Below are 14,107 nucleotides of genomic sequence, written 5' to 3'. Positions count from 1 at the left end.
ATTTTCATTGCAATTTAGTTTTTTTTAAATCATGTATTGCAATGTACTCTGCTGCAAAACAACAAATTTCACAACATGCAATAAGCTAGTGATACTAAACCTGATTCTGAAACAGTTAAGATTTCAAGTCTGAGATCCTTCACCCACATTTTCTGTTTTTAATTTCAGACTTTCAGTATCTACATATTTTTGTATTCTGTGAGCTCCCAGTCCTCACATTACAATCCACCCACATTCAGAGGATAGGTTTCCTATCCGGAACAACAGTGAGTTATGACAATCCAGTAGTTGCCAGACTATTATTATTGGAAATAGGTTTAATTCTAGATTTATCTAAATCCACACAATTTGCTTTCTGTTCCTATATGGAAGACCATGATGAGAAGAGAGGAGTTGAATTTTTTGTTCATTATTTAAGGTAACCTACAAAATCAACCCAAATGTCTTTTATAGAACCTGGAGCTGGCTGTACTGACACAACATTTGTGATGACTGTGCATGGCCTTTGACTTCCATGAACATTCATTAAAATAATTACTTAAAATTGAAAACTTCAATCAAAGACTTGCATAGGTAAAGTTATTAGAATCATTTAAACTAGTTTAACTAAACCATCTTTTTCCCCTTAGCTGGTTTCCCCCGTTCATTTCAATGGACACCTCCCCCCCCCAAGGAGTGGGAAATATGGCGAGTCTCTACTGGACTTCACAAGGACATACCCAGTAAAGAGCAGGGATCCCACAGCCTATGTTCCACGTGTGGAAAGCTGTGCCCAGGAAATTCCCATTCTCGACTGATCTGCCAGTAGATCTGTGTGGAATTCAGCAGAAGGCTATAGCCAATGAAACATCGTGAGAGATCCAGATAATTCAGATCCTATCCACTGGACAGTTTGCAGTAAAACCAGGACATGCTGGTTTGCTGGAAATCTATCTGTTGTTCCTATTGCTGCAGCTATTTTAATCGTCATTGGATTTGGCTGTTCACGCCACAGCTAGCAAGAATAGCTATTCAAAGATACATAGTTACACAACTAAGATACCGACCTACACCAGTCCCATTTGCCAGAGTTTGGCTTATAATACTCTGAACTTTCGCCATCCAAGTACCTTTTAGCAAATTATTTAGCTGAAGCTTAACCCAGTGAATCTGAGAAGTTGTAAGGTGAGTGCTCAGCCCCTCTCTTCCTCTTACATAGTAAATGGCTGTCAAGAGGAAGGCAGCAGGGTGCAGCCTGGGCACTGGAGCCCAGTGGGAGTGGGATTGTCTGTGGCTGGTGACTTTCTGCCTGAAGCAGGCAGGAACCACAGTCATTTTCTGTGTGTTCCATGTTCATGCAAGAGAAGAAATAATCTCAAAACACTCACTCCCCAAATTCTCCTTAAAATATACAGTCCTATTTAATCCAATCAAATGTAAGAGAATTTTATCCAATTTGGAACAATTTGATTCATACTGGGAAAAATTGTTTAACTACATAATGCCTCATAGGCCTGATTTTATTCTCACAGATAAATGAATCTGTTGTAAAAAAAAAATCACTCCCTACTTGTACATAGTTCTTTCCTTTTGCTTGTTTTTTCTTTCCACTCTTTTCTATAAGTGTGTACCTCAGATAAATACTTTGTGGAGATTTGTGATATATATGATTATATGATATATATGTACAATGTCTGAAATACATCTTATGGAAATGTTTGTTTGATGATGAACTTCAATAAAAAATAAATTACAAAAAAAGATATACAGTCCTTATTTATGCTGAATATACAAGCAGACAACCTCTGTACTGTTGGGAATGACAGGTGCTGGAATGGAAAACGGTGGAAAGAATGGAACCATATCAGCATAAGGTAGTGCCCTCCAAACAAATCAGCACTGGCAAACTCGAGGGAGGAATTTATCTAAGCACCATATCACAATAAACGCAGTGTAAACTTGCTCATTGAAGCCCAGAATAGTTTCTGTGCACAACCTCTTGGCATCACCTTCATCGGTGCTCTCCGGGGCTGTAGTAGGGCTTTTGTTGTTGATGCCCAGGCCAAAGATGTCCAGGTCATTGGTCGCCTTCACCACCCGCACCGGGGCTTTCGCCGGCACAGTTTGCTTTGCTGAGTCGAGGTTGAAGTCGTCGTCAGAGAGCTCGGAGCTGTCCTCTCGGACAGGGAACTCCTCCTGCAGAAAGGCAGCAACAGGCGACAGTGGTGAGGATCCGGGGCACAGAAAGAAAATGGAGAGTGTGTTCAGATAACTGTGAACCAGGAAATACACGCAGACCTCAGCTACACCCAGCTCCATCACTATCACCCAGGGAGCTCGGCTACAGTCAGAAAATCATGAGTTCAAGCTCCTTCCCACAGACTTCACAGTAAATTCCAGACTACGCATCGGAGCACTGGAATCTGATCACCTTCATACTGAATCTCCTAGAGCCACCCATACAGTTGCTGGGTCTCTGATCCCATGTACAAATGTCCTGGATCCACACCCTGGATCTCTAAGACCTACACAACAATGCACTTGACCTCCAGGGCCCATCCGTCCACACACTGGATATCCAAGAAATCGTCCATCACCACTGGATCTCCTAGACCTAAAACCCCAAAGCCCTGCATCTCCTTGACCCATCTGTCTATGCACTGGATTTCCCAATACCTTCGTCAGTATGCAGTGATTCCTAATGCAGGGACACAGCTCAGACTGAGCATTCACATGGTAACTCCAGCACAGTGTGAATACTGGGCAGCGGTGACTGGCAGTATCACAAGGCTGAACAAGAAATACTATTCCCTGTTTAGCATTCGACTGGTTTTCGCACCTCAGTCAGGCCTTGGGGGCAACTGGTGCGGAAACTGAGAAAACACCTGCACTGTTGACCCTGCCTGCAATTAAATCATTTTATTTAATCACACCATTCCCCTCACCAATCAGCCCAACACCAAAGAAAGCATGCAGCAAGTCTCAGCTAGTCTAGGAACCTACAAGTGCTGGTCTTTTGTTGGAATCGTCACTCTCAAAGTCCGGGTCGTCCAACACAAAGGACAGCAGCTGCTTGGCAATGGGACCCTCAGGGTCACTCTCAGACGATTCTTTGCATTCTTGTGTTTTTGCTTTGCTCTGGTCTTTGTCTTCAGTCTTTTGGAGAGCAGCTGCCACTGGGACTAGTGGAGTTGCCAGAGAAGGCATGGGGGTCAAGAGGATGTTAGCTGGCAGGCCGAAGGTCGTGTGTTTGTTGCCTAGTTGCTCTGGTCGGATGGGAGCAGGAGAGCTGTCAGCAGGACGGTGTTCAATGGCTTTGGGTGGGAATCCATCTTGGGATTTTAACACATTTTTGGAAGGCCTGTAAAGGAAGGGGAAGTCATAAATATGAAGAATCCTCTTGCTGTTGGACCACTCAGTCTTAGCACCCACACTCAATACTTCATTGCACCTGTGCATACATGTCCTTGTGTGCAGGACATTAAACCCAACTTTGACCAACCCATGACACTGGAGAAGAATGTCTGCGATCAGCTAAGTTATACATTTTTAGCAGATAAGGTCCGATTGAGGTCCATCTGCTTCTTATCTCTGAGTGTGAGAAGGAACCGCACCTTTGGAGAACCATACCTGATGCCTCTGTTAAGTGGAAACTACAATGTGTGAGTGATTCATGAGGACTGGTTCACAGGGCTACAGATGAATTAACTTACTTGGCTGGTAATTCTGGGGTTTAATTATGATTCAGAGCTGTCTGAATTCCACCATACCTAGATAATTTAAAATATTACTTTAACAAATCCACTGATTTCCAAAGACTAGTATCAGTAACAGTGACCATGAAACCATCAGATCGTTAAAGGAAGTTTTCAGATGCCACAAAGCCAGGCAACAGTGTAAATATATAAGTGGTGGTGTTAGCTTAGATTATATGTAGACTATTAACAGGTTAGGTGAATGGACACAACTGTAGGAAACAGATTACAGTGTAAGCAAAGAAAGAAATACTTTTGGTTGTTCCCAAAGCCAAAAGAGAAACTTCTTGATAAACTTGGCTCCCCTTGTAAAATCAGAAGAAACAAGCCTGGGTGTTATCCTGGATTCAGATTTGATTTTTTAATCCCACAAGTGACCAGTGCAACATTGCAATACCTAAGTATAGCAAAAATATGTCCATTTCTGTCAAGTAATGATCCCAAGAGACTAATTCACACCTTTATATTGAATAAACTAGATTACTGCAATGCTCTTTTTACTGGCCTTCCAAAGCAATCTATTGAAAACTTCAACTCAATGAGAATACCACTGTTAAGACTTCTAACTAGAGCCAAGATGAAGGAGCATATCACTCTCGTCCTAGCATCTCTGTACTGGCTTCTTGTATCTTTCAGAATTGATTCTGAAGTTCCTTTTGCGTGTGTTTAAAGCTCCCAATGGTCTGGGATCCAAGTACATCACAGAACTACTTTCATTTCATAATCCTGCTCGGGCTCCCAGGTCTTCTCCCGCCTGTCTCTTAAATTTAAACAATCACCCTCAAAAGGTAAAAGGCAGTCAGATCTTTTGAACCATGCTCCTAAACTGTGAGTTTGAATACCTAAAACTAAAGGATACAAACTCAGATGACATTTAAATGTTGGCTTATCTTTAGCCTGGGTACCATGTACTTGCACTAATCTGTACTCGATCCTTTAGTGCCCAGGAATCTACTGCTCAGTGCCTGGTGAACTCGGTGATCGAGCCTCCACTAGCCAATGGAAACTTCAGTGGAAACCATTTCAAATACACAGAACCCCACCTCCCCAACATTTAGAATGATTTTATTAATTTTCTTTAATATCGTCAGTTTTTCCAATCCATCCAAGTAACTACTGATACCCGCCCTGCTGCCATTTCAGTAAATCTCTTCTACTCAATCATTTCTGAAGTGTAGGTCCAGATCTGACTACAATAGCAGCCTAGCCAGCAGTAATATGAAGGTTCAACATTTCCTTGGTTTTACACTCACTTCATGTTTTAATACAGTCCACCTGCACTTAACTTCCTTCCCAGCTGATGTATTAACCCAACTGGGAAGGAAGTTAAGTGCAGGTGGACTGTATTAAATGGGTTAACCCATTTGCTCTGTGCCTGGTGAACTCGGTGATTGGTGATTATTAAATGGGTTAATAAATCATCTTTCTGTGCTCGTCATTCTCTTCTACAATTTAAAGTGGTTCATAGAGCTTACATTTCTAAACAGAAGCTGTCCAGTTTTTATCCGAATGTTTCTCCACTTTGTAATAAATGCAACTTTGCTGATGCCTCTTTAATTCATATGTTTCGGTTTTGCCCTAAAATTGAAAAGTTTTGGCGGGAAGTATTCCATACCTTCTCACAACTTTTTAGGATCCAATTTGACCCAAATCCCCTTACTGCCTTGTTTGGTATTATTGTAAATGAAGATATAACTTTAAATACTCCTAACCTATAGGTTTTATTTTTTACCTCTCTTTTAGCAAGAAGAGCAATCTTGCTTAAATGGAAGGAGTCTACCCCTCCTACACATCTTCAGTGGCTACGTGATATTATGTCTTATTTAAATTTAGAAAAGATCCGCTGCTCAGTCTTAAATTCGAAACAATCTTTTTATGATATCTGGGGACCTTTCCTAAATTACTTTTCCAATTTATAAAGTTTAACAGTGCACAGACTTTTATGTATATTTTTATCTTCTCTTCTTGCGTGAATGTTTTTTTTTTCTAATTATCCATTATCATCCATCAGCTTTTTTCTTTGGTAGTTGGTAGTGGGTTGACTTTATTTTATATAAAAAATTTCTTTTATGATATATGACCTATCTTTAAATTTTTGATTACAGAGTGGTATACCTTTATGTGATATGCTATAACATTTTGATCAATTTTATTACAATGTACACGAGTTATGTTGAGATGTATCTATGTGTTGCACTCTGTAAATCTTGTTTTTTTTCTTCTGAATAAAAATATTGTAAAAAGAAAAGAACTTCCTTCCCAGCTTAACATCTTCAAAGATCTGTGCATTATGTTCTTGCTACCAACTAGTTCTCTTCTCATATCTGCCTTAAATTTCACTTGAAATCTCTTTGGCTTCTTTCACCAGTGTGTTCATGAGCCCCTCAAATGTCAGTCTTTTACTTCAGGAAATTCACAAAGACAGATCTGGGTTTTCTAGTGCAGTTTGTAAATGTAGGTACCACGAGCAATTGAAGCTAGCAGAATACAGTCAGTTATCCTTAGAGGAACAGAATGGTTTTACGGTCAGCTGAAACAACCAATGCCTATTGGTCAGCTGACAACCAATCCCAGGCAGGCTTTCAGTGACTGGTTGTTGCTCCTAACAACAGCTTGGCTATTGAAACAGTTTATCCAAGAGCATTCATGCTTTGGGATGTACTGTTGGGTTTTTGTAGCTGCGTGGTTTTACTGAATAAAGGTTTATTTCATGTTCTGGCTTTATTCTATCTCCTGACAGTGGACTTGGCTGAAACCCATCTCCAGCTGATGGAAAATTCACAGGAGCTTCTCATGATTACAATGCATAGGGGTTGTTTTCCTGCATCCGCCTGCCTTTTGGGGTAAAGGTGGCTTCTTCAATTCTCCAACAGCTTATGGACACCATGTTGAGTGGTATTGATGGTGTTGCTGCTTACTTCAACATCGTGATGGGCATGGGTATGGGAACACCTGAACCACATTTTGGACAAACTGCAAGACTTTGGAATGAAAAATGCAGCGTCCTGACATCTTTAGTGAAGTATCTAGGATTCATTATAGATGAGCACGGTCTGTCGCTGAGATCTTGAAAACATCGTTGCTATCTTAAAGATGCTTCCACCATTAGATGTCGTCACCCTATGATCATTTTTGGGTATGATCTAATGGTGGGAATGAAGAATATGTTGTTGTCCGACCCTTTCTTGACGCATTTCAACTCAGAACTGCCAATTGTTGTGACAAATGCACCCAACTACAGGGTAGGTGCTGTCATCTCATATCTTCCCCGATGGTTCTGAAAAAACCCCAAAGGTGTCATGTAGGCAACCAGATCACTGACCGTAGCACAAAGGAACTACAGACAAACCAAGAAGGAAGACTTGGGAAGCTACTGATGTACATCTTCAGATCCAAGAAGGGCATCAAAATTGGGCAAAGCTGTTAGCCTACAATTTTAAAATCAAGTACACATCAGCCCAGGAACTTGGACAAGCAGATGCCCTCTCCAGACTTACGAATCAGCAGTTGACTGAAAACAAAGCTACAGCTGCGGCTGTGATTTCCGTTGATCGAAGTCCACTGGGTTGTATCCGATGCTGCTGAAGGTATTCCAGTCATGGCCAACAAGCTCAGTGAAAAAACAACTGCAGATCCTCTTCCTCAGCATATCTCCAGATACCTTGCTGACAAGATGGCCAATCAAAATTGAGGTAGATGTCATACCCTTCTACTGACATCATACACTGCTCTCAACTGTGGACTCCTGCCTAATGTTTTGGAACAAAATAATGATTCCAGAAACAATTCAACCAAAAGTACTGAAATAATTCCACTGTGGTCAGCCAGTTAGTAACTGAATAAAAACCCTGGCAAGAAGTTTTATGGGCACTGATAACGAAATTACATCCTTATGCAAGCAATGTACTCAGTGCTCTATGGCAGCAAAGAATCCAAGTTGAGCCGACCCACAATCATGGCCTCAGGCTACCAGATTTTGGAGCTGAGTACACTTTGACTTTCCTGGCCCAATCAATGGGAGCACCTACCTTGTCCTGGCTGGCTTCTGTTCCAAATGGCCAGAAATATTACCTATAAAGGTAACACCAACAGAGGCCACCATTCAACAGCTGCTGCACATCTTCAGCTGCTTTGGGTTGCCAGAAACATTTGCTTCTGATAACGGCACCCAATTCAATTTACAGCAGTTTGCTGCATTCTGCCAGGACATGGAATTATCCACATCCGCTCACAGGAATTATCCACATTCCAATGGCCAAGCAGGGAGGTTAGTGGATACCTTCAAATGGTCATTTCTGAAATCAAGAGGGGAAGGAGCATCAGCTGAGGCTCTCAGAACCCTGTTGGATCGCAAGACCCTGCAGCGGATAGTGAGGTCAGCTGAGAAGATCATCGGGGTCTCTCTTCCTGCATTACGGACATTTACACTACACGCTGCATCCGCAAAGCAAACAGCATTATGAAGGACCCTACGCACCCCTCATACAAACTCTTCTCCCTCCTGCCATCTGGGAAAAGGCACCAAAGCATTCGGGCTCTCACGACCAGATTATGTAACAGTTTTTCCCCCCAATACCCAGAGCCTGGACTGACACCTTACTGCCCTATTGTCCTGTTTATTATTTATTGTAATGCCTGCACTGCTTTGTGCACTTTATGCAGTCCTGGGTAGGTCTGTAGTTTAGTGTAGTTTTTTCCTGTGTTTTTTTTAAAAAATGTAGTTCAGTCTAGCTTTTGTACTGTGTCATGTAACACCATGGTCCTGAAAAAAGATGTTGTCTCATTTTTACTGTGTACTGTACCAGCAGTTATGGTCGAAATGACAATAAAAAGTGACTTGACTTGACTCAACACATTTCTGCTGACATATCGAATTACACCATGTTCAAACCTCAAGGGGAAGTCCCCAGCTGAAATTCTTTTGGGAAGAAAACTGCACACAGCTTTGGATGAAATGCTGCCAGTGTCCAACATCTAAGAAAGCACGTGGTCAGGTGCATAAAGGCGGCTACAAAGACTTGGTTGCCGGGTGAAGTCATTCAGGCCCAAAGTTGCATTCTGGGCCAGACAGTTTAGCAAAGGGGAAAGCCCCTGGATACCAAGTTAGATTGTCAAACGATGGGGAAAGTGCTCTATGAGGCTGTCGTATACAGACATCTGTGGAGTTTTGGCCAAGTGCTCTCGAAGGCAACAACAGGCTCATCGGGCAGATCATCAAACACAGAGCTGGACTTTCATTTCCTCCTGGAAGAGTCTGACTTGCCCCAACTGAACCAACCGCGAGTACCAGCACAGCAGCAAGCAACATTGCAACAAGAACTTGACAGCCTGCAAGTACCAAGAAGGACTGATTGCCAGCTTAAGCCAGCTGTTCCAATCCAAACCAACCCTTGGCTCAAATCCTGCAGATAATCATCTCCAGCAGGAAGGCGTTCCAGTGAACCAATCCCAAGCTGTCTTTCACTGATAGTTCATTGCTCCTAACATCTCAGATGTTCTTGGCTAAACCATCTAAATACCATGCTTTGGGTTGTAATACTGAGTTTTGAGATTTTTCTATTTGCGTGATTTTACTGAATAAAGGTTTATTTCAGCTTCTGGCTTCGAGTCTTATTCGTAGTTATGGGTGAGGAAGCAATAAAGAAGGGAAGTTGTACCTCAGTCTGTAAGACATTGATAAGATCGTGTCTGGAACACTGTAAAGAGCTTTGACATTGCAACTCAGTGAACATTTACTGGATGGGCAGGTTCTTGCATGGAAAGACTAGATTTGTACCTGCTGGAGTTTAGAAGACTGTTTAAATCAACTATCTCACTTAAAACCCTGAGAGGTCTTCATAATAGAAATGCAGTAACGTATCTCCTCTTTTGAGAGGGTCTAGAACTTGGGCAATAAAGGATCGTCCATGGAAGACAAAGGAGAGACAAAATTGTTGTCTTCAGAACTCCCTTCCTCAAAGTAGAGGTGGGAACAAAATCACTGAATATTTTTAATTGATATATAGATACTTAACATGCAAAGGTGCGTGAAAGGTTACTGTGAGTAGATGAGAAGTCAAAGGTAAGGTTATAATCAGATCAGCATAGTTCGACTGAACAGCAGTGCAAGTGTGTTGGGACCTTGAGGAATACTGTTGTGGATTCCAATAGTATGCTTGTTTTGAAATTAAGCACCACACGTTCGGTGTATGTCTAGAGCAGTGGCTCTAATACTGGCTCTGACTGCATCATTATACATTTCCCTCCGATCACGAATTACGAAGTACTGACCTCTTCAGTGGATCCAGACTACTGGTGACTTTTGTGTTGTCATCTTCGTCACTGGACAGCGTTATATCCTTACTGGGAACCTGCGACTTCACGGCGGGCTTCTGCAGCATCTGGTCATCAAGATCTAAATCGTCCTCAAAACCGGCAACCATGGGATTGCCCTGTCTCTCTCCATCACTGCAGTAGGAAAAGACAAAGTGGCTGTCAGTGAATCACAGAGCTGCTCTACCACTGGCATCACTAACTTGCACTGTGTTTGTCAGCACTCTACAAGTGCCATAACCTCCACCCAGTGGCTGTACTGGCCTTGCACTTATCACTCAGAACAGAACATCGCTGCCTGTTAGTTGCTACATCTCTTTCCCACCACCTATGCCCCCCACACCCATGATAAGGCCACTACTTCAGCCCTGGAGAAATTTTAAACATTTTAACACCAGCATTTCTAGCACCTAGTTGTGCTGATAATTGCACATTTACAGAATCAAAAATGTGTAGCATAAGCTGGTGATCGGCTCATTCTGCTTGTGGTTGTGGGTGTATTCATTGCTACTTCCCTCCCATTGCATGTCTTCCCCCCTCTTTCAAAATTGTTTCATGTTATTTCAGTAAACAAGTGTAAAAGAGAATAATTGTTTCTCTGGATCCAATACAGCACAAAAACACAGTAAGGACACAAAAAAAACACCATAAATGTAAATACATAAGATCACTTGTATACATAGATTGATTGTATGTCCATAAAGTGACATGAGCAACATGTACAGGAGAGTCTGTACATAAGGTGACTGACAGGAAATGTTAAAGTAGTGGTGTTGGTGGGTGTGGAGGGGTGGATTAGTGCCTAGAGGTGTTGATCAGTCTTACTGGTTGGGGTAAGTAACTGTCTTTGAGCCTGGTGTGGATGCTACGCAGCCTGATGGGAGTGGGACAAATAGTCCATGGGCAATGTGGGTGGAACCCTACATGATGCTACTGGCCTTTTTCTGGCACCTTTCTGTATACATGCCCTCGAGGGCATTCAGGCTGGTGCCAGTGATGCACTACCCACTGTAGAGTCTCCCTGTCTGCCACAGTGCAGTTTGCTAGGATTTTCTCTACTGTGCAACTGTAGAATGACTCGAGTATAGATGCACCAAGTCCAGCTCTCTTCACCATCCTCAAAGCAGAGGCACTGGTGAGCTTTCCTGATGTGCAGAATACATTCTGGGACCGTGAGAGGTTGTGCAAGTTGTGCACTCCCAGGAGTTTGAATCTGCTCAGTTTCCACTGCTGTGCCGCCGATGTTAAGAGGGGTTGAGTAGTGAGGGGTTTCAAATCAATAATCATTGCGGAAAAGGTTATTTGCCTGGCACCAGGCTTCGAGTTCCTCGACCTCCTCTCTATAGGCACCTCACCATTATTGGTGATGAACTCCCACCATTGTCGTGTCATCGGTGAACTTGACAATATGATTTCTCGGGTGTTTGACTGTGCAGTCATGTGTGAGCAGTGTGTACAACAATAGGCTCAGCACCGAACCTTGGGTGCACCCGCGTTAAGGATGCTGTGGAGGGAGGAGCAGTTGTGCATACTGAGTATCTGAAGTCTACTGGTTAGGAAGTCTAACACCCAGTGGAATAGTGATGTACTTGGACCGAGGAGAAGTTTGTTCACTGAGGTCTGTGGGACACTAGTGTTGAATACTGAACTAAAATCCAGAAACAGCATTCTGACACAAGTGTTCTTGTTTTCTAGGTGTGTCAGGGCCAGGTGTGTGACAGATGCCCAGTATCTGTCGTAGAGCAGTTCTGTCGGTAAACAGATAGGTTTGTTTCGGATGAGGTAGAAATTTTTGACATGTGCCATTACCAGCCATTCAAAGCACCTCATGATGATGGGTGTCAATGCCACTGGGTGGCAGTCATTTGGTTGTGAAGGTGTAGAGTCCTTTGGTACAGGGATGATGGGGGCTGATTTGAAGCATGTGGGGACAGCAGCCTGGATGAGTGAGGTTTTGAAGATATCAGTAACTTGGTGTGAACACTCCCAGAGTACTCGGCCTGCAATGTTGTCTGACCCAGTTGCCTTACAGCGGTTGACACTCTGAAGAGACCTTCTCAAGTCTGCAGGTGTTACAGACAATGGCTGCTCACTTTGGTGGGGGTGGCTTTAGAGCATTAGGGAGGGAGGCATCACTGGTACAGTCAACATGTATAGTCCTTGTGTAGTCAAGTAATAGCCTTGAAGCTCAGCCACATACGTCACGCTTTCTTATGGGACAGGTGTTGCTGAATTTTTGTGCATAGACCGTCCTTGCCCTCTTGCTGGCTGAGTTGAGGTTTTTCTTGGCTGCCCTGAGAGCTATTTTGCCTCCAGACTTCCAGGCAGCATCCTGGGCTTTCAGTAGGGAATAACCTGTGTTCAGCCAGGGCTTCTGGTTGGGTCATGAGATGACCGTTCTTAAGGTTGTCTACCCACATACTGATGTAGCGAGTGACAGATGAGGCATGTTCCTCAAGGTCTGTGTCTTCTGTCTGTGTCTCCTTGAACATCTGCCAGTTAGCCCAGTCCTGTAGCATAGAGATAGCCCCATCAGGCTATACAGTGATGGTGCTTTTGTCTGCTTTCTCCATTTCCAACAGCAGCGTGTTGGGATTAACATTATGGAGATGTGGTCAGAGGGGCCAAGATGAGGGCGAGGAATGGCTTTGTAAGCACTGTGTCTGTTTGCTCCCCTAGTGGCCATGGTGACGGGTAAACTGTCCTGCAGGTTAATGTGATTGAAGTCTCCTGCAATTATGAAGAAGCTCTGGATATTTGTTTGTAGAGAGCTGATGATACTGTAAAGCTCTTCTGGTGCATCCTTGGTGTTCGCACTTGGAGGGACATAGACGGCAGTGGTGAACTCAACAGTAAATTCCCTGAGCAGGTAATGTGGCCCACATTTAATTGTAAGATGTTCAATGGCCCCAGAACAGTAACTACAGATGAATTTGTGCACCAAATGTACACACAGAGCTTACCTCCTTTGGATTTCACCAATAGGGAGTTTCTGCCTGTGTGAAACAGGTGCGATGCCGATTCTGGCAGTTGTTCAGGCACAATTCAGTGAAAACCAGAATCTAGCAGTTTCTCATCTTTCTGTATTCACTCTCAGTCTCATTTGAGTCTATTTTGTTTTCCAGCGAGTGGATGTTGGCCAGGAGAAGTGATGGTACTGCCAGCCTGGTTGGGTTAGCTCTCAACCTACCTAGTGCCCTGGGTCTCCTGCTGCATCTCTGCCTCCTTTTGCATCCCCTGCATCTGACGTCCCCTCAAATGAACAGCCTAGGTCAGGTGACTATAGAATCAAACTCTGCTGCTGGTGGATTAAAAGTAATATTGTCTTAGAGTTCAGTGGTGCTGTACTCGTGGAGTTTTGGTTGACTGAAACCACTGACTAGAAAGTTTGAAACGCTGAGAATTTAAAACTAGTACCATTCAGATTTTTAAGTGTGTTTCCAGTTGCCCCTTTAAAGTAATCACTGAATCAGCTTCCATCCCTGTCAGATAATGCACTCTGAAACACCACATAAGGATTAGGTTGTTAACAGCAGAGACTGCACTAACTTTGTCATCCAATCTTTCTGCAAAGCAGGTGCATTTCATCTGAATGCATCTTCAACCATTTGGGAATCAGGTGCTAATTTGGACTGGCTAAAATAATAAGCAACACCAGTGGAAACAATGCAAGAATTTGAGAATAGGGGAAAGAAATATGCAGAACATGAGGAATCAGATATGACTTACCTCTCAAAAACACCTGGCTTCTTGATGCAATCCTATTATTGTTCTTTAGGTGACCTGATATTACATCCTTCACACAGATTCCAGAAATTTCCCCAATACCAAAGCCAACCACAAGTCTTATTGTTCTGTTTTTTCTCTCCCTCCTTCCTTACAGAATAGATTTACTCCTCTCCAATCTATGGATGCTATTCCATTCAATTTACATACATAAAAAGCTTACACAGTCACTTATGTGTCTCAGCAGTTTACCCTCTTATTCTATCTTGCCTTTGTTTAACAATTTCCTGTTGCTCTTTTGCCAAGTTCCAAAATGCTCAAAATTTACAGTTATT

At 42.9% G+C, this 14,107-nt stretch overlaps 1 protein-coding gene across 5 annotated transcripts in view; it reads right to left on the bottom strand.

The window, feature by feature from the left end:
• LOC140730978 (rab-like protein 6) overlaps positions 1-14,107 on the bottom strand; it is a 106,325-nt gene that overhangs the window by 14,811 nt on the left and 77,407 nt on the right. For all 5 annotated transcript variants that reach the window (XM_073052119.1, XM_073052117.1, XM_073052118.1 and 2 more), the window contains 3 exons: positions 10,005-10,181; positions 2,983-3,340; positions 1,989-2,175 (listed from right to left, as the gene is read on the bottom strand). In XM_073052119.1, the coding sequence (XP_072908220.1) occupies positions 1,989-2,175; positions 2,983-3,340; positions 10,005-10,181 (722 nt within the window). The remainder of the gene's footprint in view (positions 1-1,988; positions 2,176-2,982; positions 3,341-10,004; positions 10,182-14,107) is intronic.

Source organism: Hemitrygon akajei, chromosome 7 (genome assembly GCF_048418815.1).
Source record: "Hemitrygon akajei chromosome 7, sHemAka1.3, whole genome shotgun sequence".
Lineage (NCBI taxonomy): Eukaryota > Metazoa > Chordata > Chondrichthyes > Myliobatiformes > Dasyatidae > Hemitrygon > Hemitrygon akajei.
This window is presented reverse-complemented; position numbering and strand designations above follow the sequence as displayed.